This window comes from Ceratotherium simum, chromosome 7, assembly GCF_057802395.1.
Source record: "Ceratotherium simum simum isolate JZ-2026a chromosome 7, ASM5780239v1, whole genome shotgun sequence".
Classification (NCBI taxonomy): Eukaryota; Metazoa; Chordata; class Mammalia; order Perissodactyla; family Rhinocerotidae; genus Ceratotherium; species Ceratotherium simum.
Window position 1 is genome coordinate 48,149,706 of NC_141906.1, and position 17,371 is coordinate 48,167,076.

The following is a 17,371-nucleotide window of genomic DNA, read 5'->3' on the forward strand; positions in this document are numbered from 1 at the left end:
TGAGTGTTCTAAGGGAGGTATGCAAGGAGGGGCATAGGACCCCAGAGAAGAGGATCCTGAGTCAGTCATGGAGGTCAAGGGGAGGCCAGGCAGGCTTCCTGGAGGAGATGCATGCTTCACAGCATGACCTGCAAGAGCAAAGGTTCAGGGCATGAACAGTAGCATGTCTGTCTGAGAGCAGCTGGCGGCAGCCCCAGTGAGCTCCTTCTCTCGGGTCTGTGTAATGGGTGCTGAATAATGCAGTGCAGCTAAGTGAAGCTGGATCTTCTCCCTCGTACAAGCGCAATTTAGCGTGGAAACTAAAAAGTGGGGCTGTACCTATTAACTCCTTCCTCAAATGCTGTGCCTGTCTTGATGCCTCATAGAGTCTGTTTGTCCCTCTCTTAAAAGGCCCTTAAATTTGACTCGGTGGGGTTCAGTGGGACACAGCTGTGACACCTTGCTCACTTGGATTTCACTCCTTTTTCCATGATCATCATCGTTATTGCTGTTTACTACTATCAGCTCCCTGGAGCTGACGTTCCATACTGTTTACCAAATGAGAGACTGAGGAATCCTCTAACGCAGGTACAGGGACATAACCCAGTGTAGGCGGATGTTTGTCAGAATTAGCAAACAAAAATAAAGAATACCCAATTAAATTTGAATTTCAGATAAACAGCAAAGGATTTTTTTCTTTTTTAGTATACATATATCCCCTGGAATCCTGGAGCATACTAGACTAAAAAAATTTTGTTGCTCATCTGAAATTCTAATCGAGCTGGTGTCATGTGTTTTACCTGGCAGCCCTGAGTGTGGAAGCAGCGTCTAGGGATGCTCTGCTCTTTGCATTGGATTTTAGCTTGCTCTGGTAGGGGGTGTGCTAAAACCTGGCTCAGTTCCTGTCACCAGCTATTCAGTCCCCAGCAGACTCCATTTAGGTGCTTACATCAAAGAGACCTGATTGCTGATGGGTGGGTAATTTTATCACCTCAGTCAGAAAATGGATGTTGGAAATTAACCCTTCCTACAGCAGAAATCCTAAACAACTTCAGGGATTTGGTGCATGCTTCATTTTGTTTACTATATAAACAGGACAGTCCTTCTCCTGGATAGGCTACATGGCTTCTAGAGTCTGGCTATTGAGGTTCTGATTTTCTCCATTCTCTCTTTAACAGAAGCTCAGGTCTGACCTACGCTGTTTTGGAGAGTCACAGCATCTTAGTGTCCTCATGGGAGTGAATACCCAGTGCCCTCCCGGGGCATGGTCACTCAGCCTGTGCCAGATTATCCTCAGAGAGGGTGTTGTATGTATGGGGCAGGGGGTTCTGCCTCCTGAGAAACCTGGTTTATTGTTATACAGTGATCATTATTATAACAGTTTCTTCATAGGGAGCTGAAACCTGACTTCCTGTTTATTGCAGCCACTTGTCCTTGTTTTGCCCTCTAGAGCTTTCAAACATTTTTTTTACTGTGATCCAACAGAAGGATACATTTTACATCTATACTCACACATACAAATTTTAATTTAAATATAACTAAAACAGAAGTTTCATGGAATAGCAATTACTCTTAGTGGGTTGGCTGCATCTGATATTTTCTATTATGCCCTATTTTATTTATTTATTTATTTATTTATTTATTTATTTATTTATTTATTTATTGTGTGAGGAAGATCAGCCTTGTGCTAACATCTGCCAATCCTCCTCTTGTTTTTTTTCGCTGAGGAAGACTGGCCCTGGGCTAACATCCATGCCGGTCTTCCTCCACTTTATGTGGGACGCCGCCACAGCATGGCTTGACAAGCAGTGCGTTGGTGCGCCCGAGATCCAAACTGGCGAACCCCTGGCCACTGCAGCGGAGCATGCGCCCTTAACCGCTTGCGCCACCGGGCCAGCCCCTATTTTATTTATTTAAAATGCTGGTTAACCTAGTCAGTTGATTTTCACTAATGGATTGCCAACTACCATTTGAAAAACAATGTTTTAGAGTGTTATATGGAATAAGTTTGTTCCTCCTTTCTAAAAGCTCCTGAAATATTTGCAGATGGCTATCAAATTGTATCTTAATCTTCTCTTCTCCATGCTAGGTATCTTTCTTAATATGCTCCGGTTTCTGCATCAGCTGAGTAGTTTCTAGTTGAGGAAAGTTTCCCTTAAAACCTGGCTCTGCGAACTGAGCACATGACCTCACATACAGCTTGACCAGTTCTTGGTATAGTGGGATCATCAGACCCCTTGATTGCAACCCTCCCCACCCAGGTTAATATCACTCCATTAATCAATACCTATGGGGTATGGTTGTTTAATTATTTATTAATTTGCCTAAAATACCTAATCTAGCCCATTTTTTCCTGTTTTGTCTATAAGGGTATCTTGAGATGTTTTTCTTAATTAGGGTGAGGGAGGCTCAAATCAAGACGCCCATCATTCATATTTCCTGGATCTACCACGTAAATATTCCAAAGCTCCGCAAATGTAAACAAAAAGAAACTGTCTAGCACATTCTAGCACAGCAATAATTAAAACTTCTCTAAAATGACCATCTTTTGAAAGAAAATGGATAGCAGGTTAGTAATAATAGCTAATATTTATGGAGCCTGTGCTGTGTGCTAAGCACTATACTGAGAGCTTTATATGTAATTGACTTATGCGTTTCTCACACCCCTTTGAGGTGGACACTATTGTTACTAATACTTATGAAAAGAGGAAAAACTGAGCTTTCGTAAAGTTAAGTAATTTAGCCAAGTCATGTAAATAATAAGTGGCAGAGGGGTAGTTGATCCCAGGCCCATCTGACTCCTAAGCCTGTGTTGTAAAATACTTAACTGCCCACCACAGACTGAAACCCATCTCTGGTGGTTTAGAGAGAATGTATGTAACATGCCTAGCAGAGTGCTTTTGTGGAGGCTTAATAGATCTTACTCCATCCTGTAAGGAAAGGCAAGAACTTTGTATCAAGTTCAGGTCCCTTACAGCCGCCAGGAGTCTGTGGAAACTGTCTGATCCATCTCTAACTGCGCTAGGGCCAGGCATCAGAATGCTGTCCAGTGGAGCAGTAAGGTCTGGAGTCAGGGTTGCATCTCTCCTGTCCCACCGAGCTGGGAGGAGGGACTGCGTGCTTGAGGGCCACACAGCATAGTGGTTAAGAGCAAGAGCTCTGCTCTGACAAACAGGCTTGAATCCTGGCTCTGTCACTCATTAGTCATGTGATCTCGGGAAATTCACATCACCTCACCTAGCTTCTTTTCATCATGTGTAAAACATGGGTAATAATACCTACCTTGCAGGGTAGTGTGTGCTGATGAAATGAGATAATGTATGAAATCGCCTGGCACAGAGGAGACACTACTCCGCACATGCTAGTTCAAGACAGAAAACTGGGTTTTGATCATCCTTCTCTTATAATATCTCTTGCCTGTTTCCTCATTTAGGTTGGGATTCTGAGTGCGTAGAAATGTAGGTCCCCAAATGTCCTAAACCAGTGGTTCTCAAAGTGTGGTCTGTGGACCAGCAGCATCAGCATCATCTGGGAACTTGTTAGAAATACAATTCTTGGGCCCTACCCTGACTACTGAGTCAGAAACTCTGGAGGGGGACCCAGCAGTCTAACAAGCTCTTCAGGTGACTCTGGGGCAGCTAAAGTTTAAGAACACTGCCCTAATGGCCCTGAGGATGCTGGGTCTTTCCCTGTTTTCAATAGGACTCCAGTGAAGCCTCTAGAGATACTCAATCTTTAGGATAGATATTGACCACATACAAAGACTGTGGAGTTTACTTTCAGGTTGTTTCCATTTAATCCTTTTATTATTTATCCTGAATTGGTTATTTTATGATTTTCCTTTTCTCTCTTCCACTTAATTTGAAAGTCATGTTGTATATACCTCCCATCATAAAGGCTGGCTAGGAAGGGCCTGTTCCAAGACACTGGGTAAAGGAGCCTAGTAACATTCCTAAGGAACCCTTCCTGGGCCATCCCTGGATCCTCAGTACAGGATACCTGAAGGTCCTCTCTCCCTTTGCCTCCTCTAAGTTCCTCACCTCATTGAGCCCTTTCCTGCTTCATGATCTTTGCATGTGTGTTTGCTCAGCTGGAATGCTCTTCTAGCCCCCTCTTCTTAAAGTGACTCTATTTAAATATCACCATCTTGGAGAAGCCTTTCCTTTCCACCCTCTGTAAGTAGCTACCCTTCGCCCTTGTTAGTCTCTGTTATTGCACTCTGCTCCTTTTCTTCATCATATGTGGACCAATTTGTAATTATACATTTATTTATATACATTTTAGTAAGGCAGAGCCCATACCAGGGTGTTCCTGCACCTAGTGGAATGTGTGGCTTATTATTTAGTGTAATTGATAATATTTTTTGAATGAATGATACAATGAATGAATGAATGAACCATTGCAGGTCTCACATAGCTCTGCCTTCTCTCAAACTCTATTGTGCTTTCAGTTAATCCTTCTGTTTAGGATGTAATTTTTTTCTAATTATTCCCCTCTTTACCTTGGACTTTTCTGAAATCTCTGTTCTATTATTGTTATGCTGGATCTATCACTGACACACAAAAAAATATTTTCTGATTTCTGGGTGGATAACTTACAGAACTTTTAAGATGTGAATTTTACGTCCTCTCCACACTCTGAGTTTATGCTGTAAAACAACTTTTTTGTGTGTGTGAATTGAACCATCCAGAGCAGCTAGAGCCATTAGGAATGGTGAGAACTTCCTCTCTTCTCTGTGTTTGGCATTTAAAGTACAAGACATGCTGGTCTTTAGTGCATGTTATAGAAAGAGAAGAACTAGAACTGCTGTATAGGTTACGGATGGGCCATTTTTCTCACTGTTCTTTCTAGCTATGAACAAAAGGACATGTTTTAAGAATAGAACACCTGAGCATCTTTTTCAGAATGGTGACTACAAGGGATCTTAAGTATGAACATTCTGATATAAGTTATCTCCAGTAATTATGACCATTCTTGTTTTTAATAGTGATTTTATGTTGCTGTTGTTTTAGAAACTCAGTATGATTCCGGTTTTAGAAAAAAACCCATATATCTGTATCATCGTTGGAAATAAGAGAGTAAAACATGATTAGTTTTTTGTTCATGAAAAGAGAAGGAAGAAATTACCACAGTATAATATACCATAGGATGAAGAAAACCAAGGTTTCCTCTTATTAGTATGCAGCTGGATTCACCCAACAACTCAGTGGAATGATCAACATAGAAGCTTGGGAGCCTGTAAACTGAGCAACATCAATTACTCAACTAACTCAGTGACTCTCAACTGGGGGCAATTTTGCCCCATGGTAATGTCTGGAGGCAAAATTAGTTGCTGCAACTTGGGGTGGGGTTGGGGGTGTTGCTACTGGCATGTAGTGGGTAGAGGCCAGGGATGCTGTTAAACATCCTACAATGCACAGGGCAGTCCCTCACAACAGAGAGCTCTCAGCCCCAAATGTCAATAGTGCCAAGGTTGAGGAACCCTGAAATAACCAATTGACCAAAAAGTATGAGCTTTCAATACTCCCAAGGTTTCTGTAGTAATAGTAGCAAATAATAATTTAAATGATTATCATTTATTAAATACCTGCGACATGCAGACTCTCTATATTCACAGCTACTCAGTGTCTCAGTCAGTATCTGACGCCAGGCTTGTTTGGGGCCATTGTCTCTACTCTTCCTCCTTAGCTGTTTGGTCTAAGATCATATCTACCCTCTGTTTCTTGTGTTTTATATAGATCAAATTATGTGTTTAGCACGTATTAGGTAATATGCTCACAGGAGAAAGCCATGAGACAAGAAGAGACTGGTGTGTCACTCTGGGTGTGAAGCTAAAAACATCCAGGCAAACAGGCCTCAGATCCATAACTTACTAATTGAGCCAAACACCTGTGTAGGATGGTAGCTCGGAGCCCGGCCCTTAGTAGGTACGTACTTAATATTGGTTGGGAAATTTTTTTCATAATCAACAGAGTCCTTGGGTAAGCTTCAAATGGAGCAGTGTTTCCAAATGACCTATTCTGCTATAGAACGTTTAATTCCTCCTAGGAGTGGTTTCCTCATCACTAAGTTACCTGATATTTCCAGAACTGCAGAGGTGTCTCACCTGATGTATCTTCCACTTGCCCTTCACATCTTCCTCTTTGTTTTTCACTCTTCCATTCTTAGTCAGTCTGGCTTGGCCCAGGCTCATCCCTTGCCCCTCCCTCTCCTCACACCAATATTTTCCCCGCACCCTCCACTTTAGGCACTCCCATAGTCCCTGAATTTTGCTCCTGTCAACAGTTTGCAAGAAGGGGGCAGGGCCCGTGTCAGAATCTCCAGAGGAGGCATGTGCCGTGTGAAAAAGCTTATTCGAGAACATTATTTCATATTTGAAAACAAGCAGGAAAAAAGATACAACTGTTGTCGTTGTAAAACAGAGGACTGAAAGAAAAGCTTGGAAAACATCTTCTAGCCTGGTGAAAATATAAGGGTTTATCAAATCTGGGGTTGGTGTCACCATTTTATGTTTATGAAAAGAAGAGGAGGTTCAAAAGAAAAGTGTTGAGAAGCAGGCAATGTGTGCCTTCCTTTCCTGGGTCCATGCTCCTGCTAGTAATGTCCCCCTCCTCTCAGTACTCGGATTGCTTTTTCCCCTGTGCAAAGTCAGTCACTCCTCTGTGCTCCCACATGCCTTGTTTTTAACCTCTAATAGGTCTTTATCATATTAAGATCTGATGTAGTAAATACTTCTGAAGCAGGATCACAAGAACACGGTAACTCCAGTGAGCTAGTCGGAGACCGTAGTCTGGTGGCCCTCACACTTCAGTCTGCCACGAGTCACTTCTAGTGCATTCTGGGACTCTACCCTTACAGATTCTGAATCTCTACGATTTGGAGATGGGGAGAGCAGGAATTAAAATTTTTACACTCTTTGGTTTATAAATCACACTTTGGAAAGCACTATAGAACTTGGGCTTAAAAAATATCCTTACATGTTCTGGAAGCAAAACAAGCATTTTGATTCATACAGCCTGGCTGCATTCAGTCATTGCGTTGTTCATTCCACAGTCATTAACTGAGAACTACTAATTGTGGTGTGGCCTGTCCTGGGAGATGCTGTGCAGTAGCTGTCCCTTTCGTCATCATGCCTGTCCACTCTTCTTTTGCCATTTGTCGTTTCCCTCCTAGCAAGCTCAGACCCATTCTTAGGGCCCATCCCAGTCAAAGTAGCAGCTGATAACGACTCTAAGGGTGTGTTTAGGTGCGTGCTAAGAAGAAGAGTGAGTGGGAAGGAGATTTGTAATTTAATAGAGAATTTAAATTCCTTGGTATTTCAGATCACTGGAGGAGAAGGGAAGGGTTTCTTTTACTGAATTCCTATGATGTGCCCAGCACTTGGCATGTATTATCTAATTTAATCCTTACAATAAGCCTATGGAGTAAGTCTAATCATTCCCATTTTACAGAGGAGGAAGCTGAGGCTTGGTTACTCCTCATAGCTGGAAATAGGTGGAACCAGGACCAGAACCCAGGACTTACTCTAAAGGCCATGCTCCTTCTCCTCTACTTGGATGCCTCTGTTACCTCCCTCTTCTCCCGGCCTCTGTGCTTGTCTGGAACGTCCTGAACCTGCCCTGTTTGGAGTTAAAGACTGTCCTCTGAGCTGTCCCTAAGAGCACTGACATTGTTCCATCACCTTAACTCTCCTAGGGGTGAGTAAAAGACAACTTGGGTGGCTTTAGAAAGGATGCTGACCTTTAGAATGAGTATATGGATCCAAAGAAAACACAGAGGCTGACTGCTTCACCACCTGTCTGCTAGTAAAGCTGCATTCAGTTTTTATTGTCAACATACCTTGTTTCTATTTGATCCCAACCATACGTTGGAATCTCCGACTGAATATACCGTCACATGTTATTGATGACCTCTTACTAATCCCAAGTCTTTTCCTCAGGCCTTAGTTCCTGAACAATAGATGCAGATATATTTGATGTAGAAGATTATTCATTTTCTATATTTGATGTAGTGATTATTAATAGTTGAGGAAATTAAGGTGCATGGAGGGGAAAAATTGGTCTCCAGGAGTACTTTCTGCCTGTGCTGCCATGCGTTTGACTCTTAAATTATCTCTTGGTATCAGTGTGAAGAGTCTGGGCTAGGTCCACCTGATTGAACCGGAATATTCTTGAGCCCACAAGCTGTGCCTATCATTTCATCAGAAGTCTAGGAATCTGTGGCATTTGATAGAGGGACCATCTTCTTAAAACTTCCTCTGGCTTCCATGCCTTCCCCAGCTTCTTCCTCTTCTTCCTCCTCCTTTCCCTAATTTTTCATTGTGGACATTCTCCAGGTAAACTGGTCTTCACAACTCCACCACTTTTTTTTTTTCTTTAAAGATTTTATTTATTTATTTTATTTCCCCCCAAAGCCCCAGTAGATAGTTGTATGTCATAGTTGCACATCCTTCTAGTTGCTGTATGTGGGACGCGGCCTCAGCATGGCCGGAGAAGCGGTGCGTCGGTGCGCACCCGGGATCCGAACCCGGGCTGCCAGCAGTGGAGCGCACACTTAACCGCTAAGCCACGGGGCCAGCCCCTCCACCGCTTTTTTTGTGTACACTTCTGTTCTCGATTCTCATGCAGGCTCTTGTTCCTTATTTCCTTTTGCCCAGAGGACAGTAAGTCTCTCAACATCTTTCTGAGACCAGTTCCCCCCTGCTCCCCCAACTCTGCTTCTTCCATTATTGGTCCAATGACCCATTCTTCTAAGAATGTTCCATGCTTCCTATGACCCAGGCTCAAAATCTGGGTTAACTTGATTATTTTGTTCTTTCTCCCAGGATAGCAATTTAGTCAATGAAAAGAGTAAAATCTTGCTTCAAAGATTTGGTATCTTTCTTCATTGTATTTGGTATCTTCAAAGATTTGGTATCTTCAAAGATTTGGTACCTACATAGTATCTCTCTCTTCCTTTCCATCTCCGTTGCCCCAACCTCACATATCATTGCTTCCTGCAACTATTTCCCAGATTCTCCCTATCTCACAGGGCTATTGGAGGGTTGGTTGAAATAATATTAGCAAATGTATGTTTGAGCACTTATAGACATTGTGTTTAGTATTTTACATTTGTTACTTTATTCAATCCTTACAACCATCTTGTGAAGCTTGGTGCTATTTTCATCATCTTGCAAATGAGGAAACTGAGGCTTAGAGAAGTTAGGTGACCTGCCCAAGGTCACACAGATGGTAAGTGGCTGCACTGTGACTCAACCCATGCCTGTTTTGTTTCAGTGGATGCTTGTAACTGGTAAATTCTGCTGCTTCCTAGGATATAGTATGGTATCTAATGGGGGCAATAAATAAGTGTTAGTTTCCTTCCTTCTTTCCCTCCTTTTTCTATCCATTACCTCTTCTCCAGTCTATACTACATTCATACAAATGCTGGCTGCCTCTGAGCTCCACCACCCTTCAAGCTCTCCCTCCTGCCTGTAGTCAGACCTTCTCTCCCTCTTTTTCAGGCATCGGCTTGATCTCCTGCCTTGTTGCTTTCTTGTTTTCTGTTTGCATATCTTATCTTCTTAAATAGATAATAAATCCTTGAAGGGCTGGTTAGCTGCTGTTTATTTCTTTTGTGTGCCCTCAAGTACTAGGATAGCTGACTTTAAATAGTGTAGGTATTTGGTAAATAAGTGCTAAATTACTGCATTTGGGCATTATTTTGAGAGGAGAGGTTCCTGAGCTAGCCCTCATGGGAATCAGAATAGACTGGAATCAGAAGGGCACACAACCCACCAGGATTGACTGGAGGAGTAAGACTGCTGACAGACTAGTTAGGCCATTGCCACAATCCAGGCAGGAATCGCTGAAGGAATCCTGGCCTAGTGAGAAGGCAAAGAGGAGAGGAGCACAAGATAAGAGGCTGGTATGCACTGACTCTCCTGTTAACATCTTCCGCAGCAACTGCGCTATGACCTGGCCTCTCATCCTCTGAGCAACAGAGCCGGCCCCTGAAAGCTAGGAAGAAATGTTATGGTGGGGGTGGGTTGCAGGTCCCCAGATCAAGGCTCCAGAGGTCTGCCGAGTATAATAGAGTGAGTGACTAGTGTTACTTAGTACAGCTGATTTAAGAGGTGGGGGAGAATCTGCAACATTTTTCCAGAGTCATTTTCTTTGCCTCCACTCGGGCAGATAACGGCCTGGGGGTTTGTGGCCACAGGATGGACAGTTCTGCCAACACATTTACTATCTAAGGCGTTAAGATCTGTTTGGGCTCTTCTGCTTGTCAACGGAGCACATGGTAGCAGCTTGTCGCCCAACCCCAGTGTGTGTGTGATAGACGCACTGGGGCCTGGGGAATGCAAAGAGAAAAGTGTGGCCACTTGTCGTCTGGAAATTTCACTTAAGAAGAATAAATCCTCAGCAGAACCTAAGCTGGACTTGGAGGGCAGATGGGGAAACTGACTTCTGCCAGAGCTGGCCTGGTGGGAAGGAAGAGAAAGTCGAAGGAAGGAGAACTGGTGAGTCTGACATTAATTAAACTGCGGCAGGGGACAAAACAAGGGAGGCTGTCGCCCTCCTAACTCGCGGGGAGACACGTCAGCTTGAGCTCGGGGCAATTTCGGCAGGCAATCTCGCGTGCCCGGGGAGGGGTGGCGGGCGGCTGGAGACGGGCTCTAGGGCCCAGCGGCCGGGCGCCGGGCGGGGTGGAGTGTAGGGTTACAGTGACGAGCCCGGACGACCCTCCCCGACCGGCGCGCGGGAGCGGGGAGCGCGGGCGGCGGCGGGAGCGCGCGGGACGCTCTAGGACCCAGCGGCGTTGTCGGCTTTGGGGCTGGAGGTGAAGCCCTGGCATTTCTCTCCTTCCTGTGTGAATGGGGCTGATTGTCGGGCGCCGCTTCCCCGCGCTGCCCCACGCCATGCCCAGCGCGCTGCCCGGCGGCCGCCTCCCCCAGCCGCGGCACTGAACTAGCCATGATCGCCTCATGTGGAGGGCAAAGTTGCGCCGCGGAACTTGTGAGCCTGCTGTGAAAGGTAACCACTCCCTGCTCGGGGTGCAGGGAGGGCGCCTGCGAGTCTCCCACGAGAAGGACCCAGCCGTCCGGTGCTCCCCCGCCTCCTGCTGCGCGGGGCAGGGGGCCGGGGGCTGAGATCGGCCCGGCTCCGGAGCGACTTGGGCAGCCAGTTCGGCGCCGGGGACCAGGAGTGCCCGCCACTGGAATCTTGCTCTCTCTTACCCAGATTGTTAAAAAAAAAAAAAGCAGAACTCCGTTCTCGCGCCACCCTGCAGGCCCCCGGTGCCGGCGGGCCGGCTCACAGCGCCGCGCTGCCCCTTGCCCCATCTAAGGCTGGGAAGTTGTGTCGGCCCTCCGGGCCCGGGGCCCAGGGGTGCGGGTGCGTCCCCGATGCGGGGGCTGGCCTTTCCGGGGGGGCGCTGCCATATGGCTGCGCTCTCCAAGACGCGCCCGCGCGCGGGTCTCCGGCTGCGGAGGGAGGGAGCGGAAGGGGGTGGCGGGTGGCCGCTTCCCTCCGCGCGAGACAAAGGCGCGCACACCGGCCCGCCCGACGGGCTGCGGCGCTCCGGGACGGACGCTTCCTGTCCGCGGGGGAGTCTCGGCTCTGGCGGGTGGGGGCGGCGAAGGGGTCGCGCCCGGGACCCCCAGGCTCGGATCGCGTTAGCTGCTGCTGCTTTGTTCTCCCCAGACAAGTTTCTTTGACAGAATCTAAGGAGTTAGATCTAGCTCTCCCTTGCTGCTAGTACTGCCTATAAAAGAATCTGGCTGCAGGGGAGCGAAAATTAAACTTTCCAAGTGGAACTGGTTTTCATTGGAATGTGACATTTGTGGCAGGAGGGAGATTGGCACGTCGGCCGTTGACAGCCGAGCGGAGCCGGGGCCCTGCGCTGGGGTAGGGGCCGAACGTGCCCGGTAGGCGCCGGGCTGGAGGACCCGGCGGCGGAACGGAGGAGTCCCGGCGCGCACCCACCTCGAGGGCCTCCGCCGCCTGGACTGAGCTCGCAGCGCCGTTTCCAAGTTTCCCCCCGTAGGAGCCCATGCCGAGAATCTCGGCTCCCTGCCCGCAGCTCCCGCGCCTCGCCACGCCCTGCTCTCTAGTATCTTGATTGGTGGCAGGGAAGACTTTCCCTTTCCATTTTTGTTGGAAGGTTTTTGCTTTTTTGGCTTCAGTGTTGGTTTACCGTCTCCAAGTGGCAGATGCTTTGGAAAATGCTTGGCTAGCATGTGGATCTCCTGGACTGGGGCTTCAGTAGACGGGAGCTCTGATCTTACGGCCTCCGGAGGCTTTGCGGTTTGGACCCAACCTTTTGCGCCCGTGGACCCTCAGCTCCCTTGCTCTGTCCTGATACAGTGCGGACATGGTTGCCCATTATCTTCTTCCGAGGCATATTATGAGAATGGAGTTTTTGTACTGCTTGCTAATGAAGTCCTTGGTGGTGGAGGTAGGGGATCACGAGAGCCATTTATGATGCTCAGAAATGCATTTGACTACCCCCAAACGATAACGTTACTTGCCATAAGCAAGTAAAACCAGAATAGAGGGATATTAATAGCTACTATTCCAAAAAATTTCCTTCCTTTTCGGGAAGTGAAAAGTCAGGACTTGAAATGTTGAACACTCATGGCTCTTTGCTTCCAAAACTGGTTTGTGGGTCCCTGCCAAAGTGACTAAGATTTCCCCTGGCTGCCCACCACTCCTGGCTGCCCAATACTCCTGGACCCTGGCGGCTCCCTGTGGACGTCAGACCCAGGTTAACGATTCCCTAATCTCTAGAGAGGTGTCTGTAGATGGCACGTTCTTGAAGAATCTAGAGCAATGTGAAATTTATTTCCCATCATATTGCTGTGAGCATTATAGTGCTCCTACTATGAACGCTCTTTACTGGAGTTATGTGGAAACAATACTTAAATACACTTTGAACTGTTTTGCAGGAGAGTAGAGGGTTGGAAACCACTGGTTTGACCAGAATGAAAAGGAGTAGGAGGGGAGAAGGCTTTAGAGACCCTTACTCTTCCTGATGGGGTGTGTGAGAGGAGGGGTATGGTGGAGGAGGATGTTTAGTTTTTGGATGGGTATACCTTTGTTTTTGTGAGATACGTTTTTTAAGATTAATAAGTAAACTTGCAAACTCTGCAAGTGGTTAGGAGGAGGAGAAGGTACTGCGCTTATTATTACTCCCCTGTCTCCCCCTTCTTTTTAAAATGCACAGAAGTCTTGGTCTTTTAGGTTCTGTGTGCCTGGTGGAGGGTGAAGAATACTAATGTACCGAAGGGCATGTGGAGATCAAAGCATTTAAAAATACATCTTTTCATGGAAGCTAATGGGAGGCTTTCAGTTTAAATGAAATTTTAAAGTGCTGTCATTAAGAAAAGCACATGAATGCAGAAATGAGAGTGATTTTATGGGAAGGCACTCTGCTGATTAGACTTGAGAGTGTCTGCCCTTGGCCAGTTAGTCTGTAGGCTTCTGTGGATAGAGCTCAGCCCTTTTTGATGTCTACTCCTGTGGAGAAGTGTGGACCCAGGGCCTGGGGCAATCATGGCCGAACTAATTGAAATTAGATGGCCCTCTGGCTGGTGAGAGTTCTGTTGAAAAGTACAGCCCTTAGGTACCAGGGCTGTGTTTGTTCATAGTAATTTGTGAAAGGGCTTTGAAAACGATAAAGTACTGTATACCGTAAGGCTTTAAAAAAAATTAATGACTTATGAAACATGGGAATTGCTAGTGAAAACTGTAAAAGTCTGAAAGATTTTCCAGACCAATAAATTAAAAGGAAGTAACTTTGTAAGACCTGTTAGTAGTTCTGATATATATGCAAAACTCTCCCAAAGTAGCTTTCGACCCTCCCCCCCAATGTGGCTGTCTGCGTTTTAAATGCATATGGAAGTTCAGGTCGGGAAATTCTCTAGTGTTTTGAATAATTTTTCTCCTCCTAGTTTTTCATTAATTTTGGTAGGTTCTTATGTCCCAGAATTCACTAGGCAATAGAATACTTGAAAAGCAACGGGTAACTTGGAGGTCAAGTAAGAGGACATATTTGATTATAAGGTTGGTTGGAAAGAGTCTGAGGTTGTTGAGGGTTTTGTTTGTTTGCTTAGCGATTTTTTAAAAGAATTTTATTTTGTTGGTTTGACTTTGTTTTGTCTTGGAGGAAAGGCAAAATTTAAATCTTGGCCATTGTGGGTAGGTCAGTACACTACTTTTGCTGGAAGGAAGCCACGCCTGGGCTTGTGTGTTGGCACCACGCCGACTTCTCCTCTAACTTGTAAGGCCCTTGGCCTCTGTCCTTGTGAAACCTTAGGGTACATCCATTCCAGGCACTTCGGACAGGCTCCTGGAATCCCAAAGGGGCTGACACATCAGGCACTTTGTTTTCCTTTTATGAGGGGGATGGGAGAGTAGTTCTAAGGCGTTAGGAAATATTTCCCTGTTAAGACTCTGGAGAACTGGATTTAACTTTTAAAAAAATAAAGTCACGTGGTCCTACAGTGTGTGTGTAAATCTGTGTTTGAGACCTCACTGGCCAGGAGCGGGTATGTACACCTCTCTTTTGTTTGTTTGTTTTGTTTTTAAGTAAAACGCCAGTAGTTCGCTTTTTTTTTTTTTAACTTTTTATCTTGAAACGATTATAGTTTTATAAGTGGCAAAATAGTAGAGAGGTCCTGTGTACTCTTCACCCAGTTTCCCCCATTGTTAACATCTTATATAACCACAGTACAATAGCAGAACCAGGAGATTGACATTGGTACAATCCACAGAGTACATTCAGATTTCACCAGTTTTATATGCACACATTTGTGTTTGTGTGTATGTACTTCTGTGCAGTTTTCTCACGTGTGTAGATTCTTGTAGCCACCATGACAATCAAGATACAGAACTAGTTTATCGCCTTGGGGATCTCCCTTGTACCACTCCTTTATAGCCACATCGACCCTCCCCTCCTCCTGCCCCATCTCTAAACCCTGGTAACCACTAATCTGTTTTCCATCTCTATAATTTTGGGAATGTTACATAAGTAAAATCATGTGTATGGCCTTTTGAGATTGGCTTATTCACTCAGCATAGTACCCATGAGATCTACCCAAGATGTTGCATTATCAATAGTTCATTCCTTTTTGTTGCTGAGTAGTATTCCATGGTATGGATGTACCACAGTATGTTTAACCATTCACCTTTTGAAGGACATTTGGGTTATTTCCAGTTTTTGACTCTTACAGTTAAAGTTGCTATGAACAGGTACAGGTTTTTGTGTACAGGTTTTTGTGTGGACATAAGTTTTCATTTCTCTGGGATAAATGCCCAGGAGTATGATTGCTGGATTTTGTATGGTAAGTGCATGTTTACTTTTTTAAGAAACTGCCAAACTTCCAGAGTGCCTGGACTATTTTACATTCCCACCAGCAGTGTATGAGAGATCCAGTTCCTCTGCCTCCTCACCAGCATTTGTTTATTATTTTAGCTGTCTCAATAAGTGTTCTAGTCTCATCGTGGTTTTAATTTGCATTCCCTAATGGCTAATGATGTTGAATGTCTTTTTCATGTGCTTATTTGCCATCTGTATATCCTCTCTGATGGTCTGCTTATGTCTTTTTCTCATGTTCTAACTGGATTGTTATTTTTTTTTTTTTTACTGTTGAGCATTGAGAGTTCTTTATATGTTTTAGATAGGAGTGCTTCGTCAGATATGAGGCTTCCACATATTTTTTTAGGTATATAGTTTGTTTTTTCATCCTTTTAATAGCATCTTTTACAGGACAAAAGTTTTTAATTTTGATTAAGTCCAATTTATTGATTATTTTTTTCATTTTATGGATTGTGCTTTTGGTGTAACATCTAAGAACATTTTGCCTAGGCCTATATCTCAAAGATTTTCTCCTGTTTTCTTTTAAAAGTTTCATAGTTTTACATTTTATATTCAAATTATAGTTCATGTTTACCTTCTTAAGAATGTGTATGTCTTGCTATCTATTTTGTAAACCATCTGTTAGGTGTTTATTATGTATTTAGTGCTCTGGAAGCACACAGAGGAATCAGGCATAGTTCCTACTCTCAGGAGCTCACCAATTAGTGGATTGTGTGTGGACATTCTCATGTATTAAGTACCATAATGGAGACGAGTGCTATGGGGGCACTGAGCAGAGAGGGCTCGCTTTGATCCATGTGGTCGGGGGGGCTTCCCTGGGCATGTTGCCTGAACGTGGTGGGAATAAAATTGGTTCTTGCCTTTGATCCAGTTTTTGGATATCTTTATTGCCATGAATTCTTCAATGTGGATTACTCTGGTTTTTGAGCACGTGCTGAAGGACTTGGGGTAAACTGAATGGTTGAGGACTTTTTTTGAACAGCATGTGGCATAATAGCATTAAAAAAATGAAAGTACAGTACTTAAAACTCAGTAACATAAAGAGCATGAATAGGGTTGAATAGATTAAAGTTAGAATATGTGCTAAAATATAAGAGGAGATAGTACTTTGGATAGTTTAGGAACAGATAGACCTGGTTTACTTCCTGGTCCTGCCTTCTCCTTGCTGTGTAACCTCAAGGAATTTGACCTGCTGAAGCCTCCTGGATAAAATGGAGATAATAATAGTTCTTACCTCACGGAGTTACATGAGGGTGAAATGAAATAATGCATATATAGCACTTAACACAGTGCTGGGCACATTGAACGCATTCAGTAAATGCCTGCTACCATTATTATTATTATTATTAATATTAATATTAACATAGCAGAGAGAAAAATGGTTTTATAATGTTCTATGTATTCTCATATATCTCCTTTCTTTGAGAAACTGGAATCCCAGTCTTACTCATAGAAGCTTAATTTTCACCATTGGGAACACTGTATCATGTACCAAATATTATTTATTGAATGAGATTAGAAGCTAGGATACTCTGTTCACAATCTAGTACTGCCTATAAAATATACCTTTTTCCCACTTATAAATCAAGATTTTCTGAGGGAAGAGCAGTTTCTCTCTGCCCCAGTCACAGGAGGTGGTAGGAGGTGTGTCTGCTGTTGTGAGCTAGTTCAGAGCCTGTTCTGCTTAGTACCCAAGGTGCACCGAGCTGGGGCTGATGTCAAGGACATGCCCCAAACTTCACAACTGGCAGCATCCTTTCCTTTCCCTTGATGACTAAGCTGTTTGTTTCCCACAGGAACAGATTGTGCCGTAAATGTACAATTCTTGAGTAGTGGTTCTCAAATGTGGGTGAGCATCAGAACCATCGAGAGGGCTCATTTAGACACAGACTATGGGCCCTACCGCCAGAGTTTCTGTTTCTGTTTCAGGAGGTCTTAGATGGGGCCTGAGAATTTGCATTTCTAACAAGTGTCCAAGTGATGCTGATGTTGCTGGTCCAGGGACCGTACTTTGAGAACCGCCATTTTAGAG

General features: G+C 44.7%; 1 protein-coding gene across 3 annotated transcripts in view; it reads left to right on the forward strand.

Moving 5' to 3' along the window:
- The window catches only part of AMOTL1 (angiomotin like 1), a 133,031-nt gene that overhangs the window by 22,348 nt on the left and 93,312 nt on the right, over positions 1-17,371 (forward strand). The window contains exon 1 of one of the 3 annotated variants that reach the window (XM_004427430.3): positions 10,742-10,994. The exons of the other annotated variants lie outside the window; for them this stretch is intronic. Coding sequence (XP_004427487.1) covers positions 10,946-10,994 — 49 coding nt within the window. The 5' untranslated portion in view covers positions 10,742-10,945. Of the gene's footprint in view, positions 1-10,741; positions 10,995-17,371 lie in introns of those variants that run through there. 3 annotated transcript variants of the gene reach the window in all.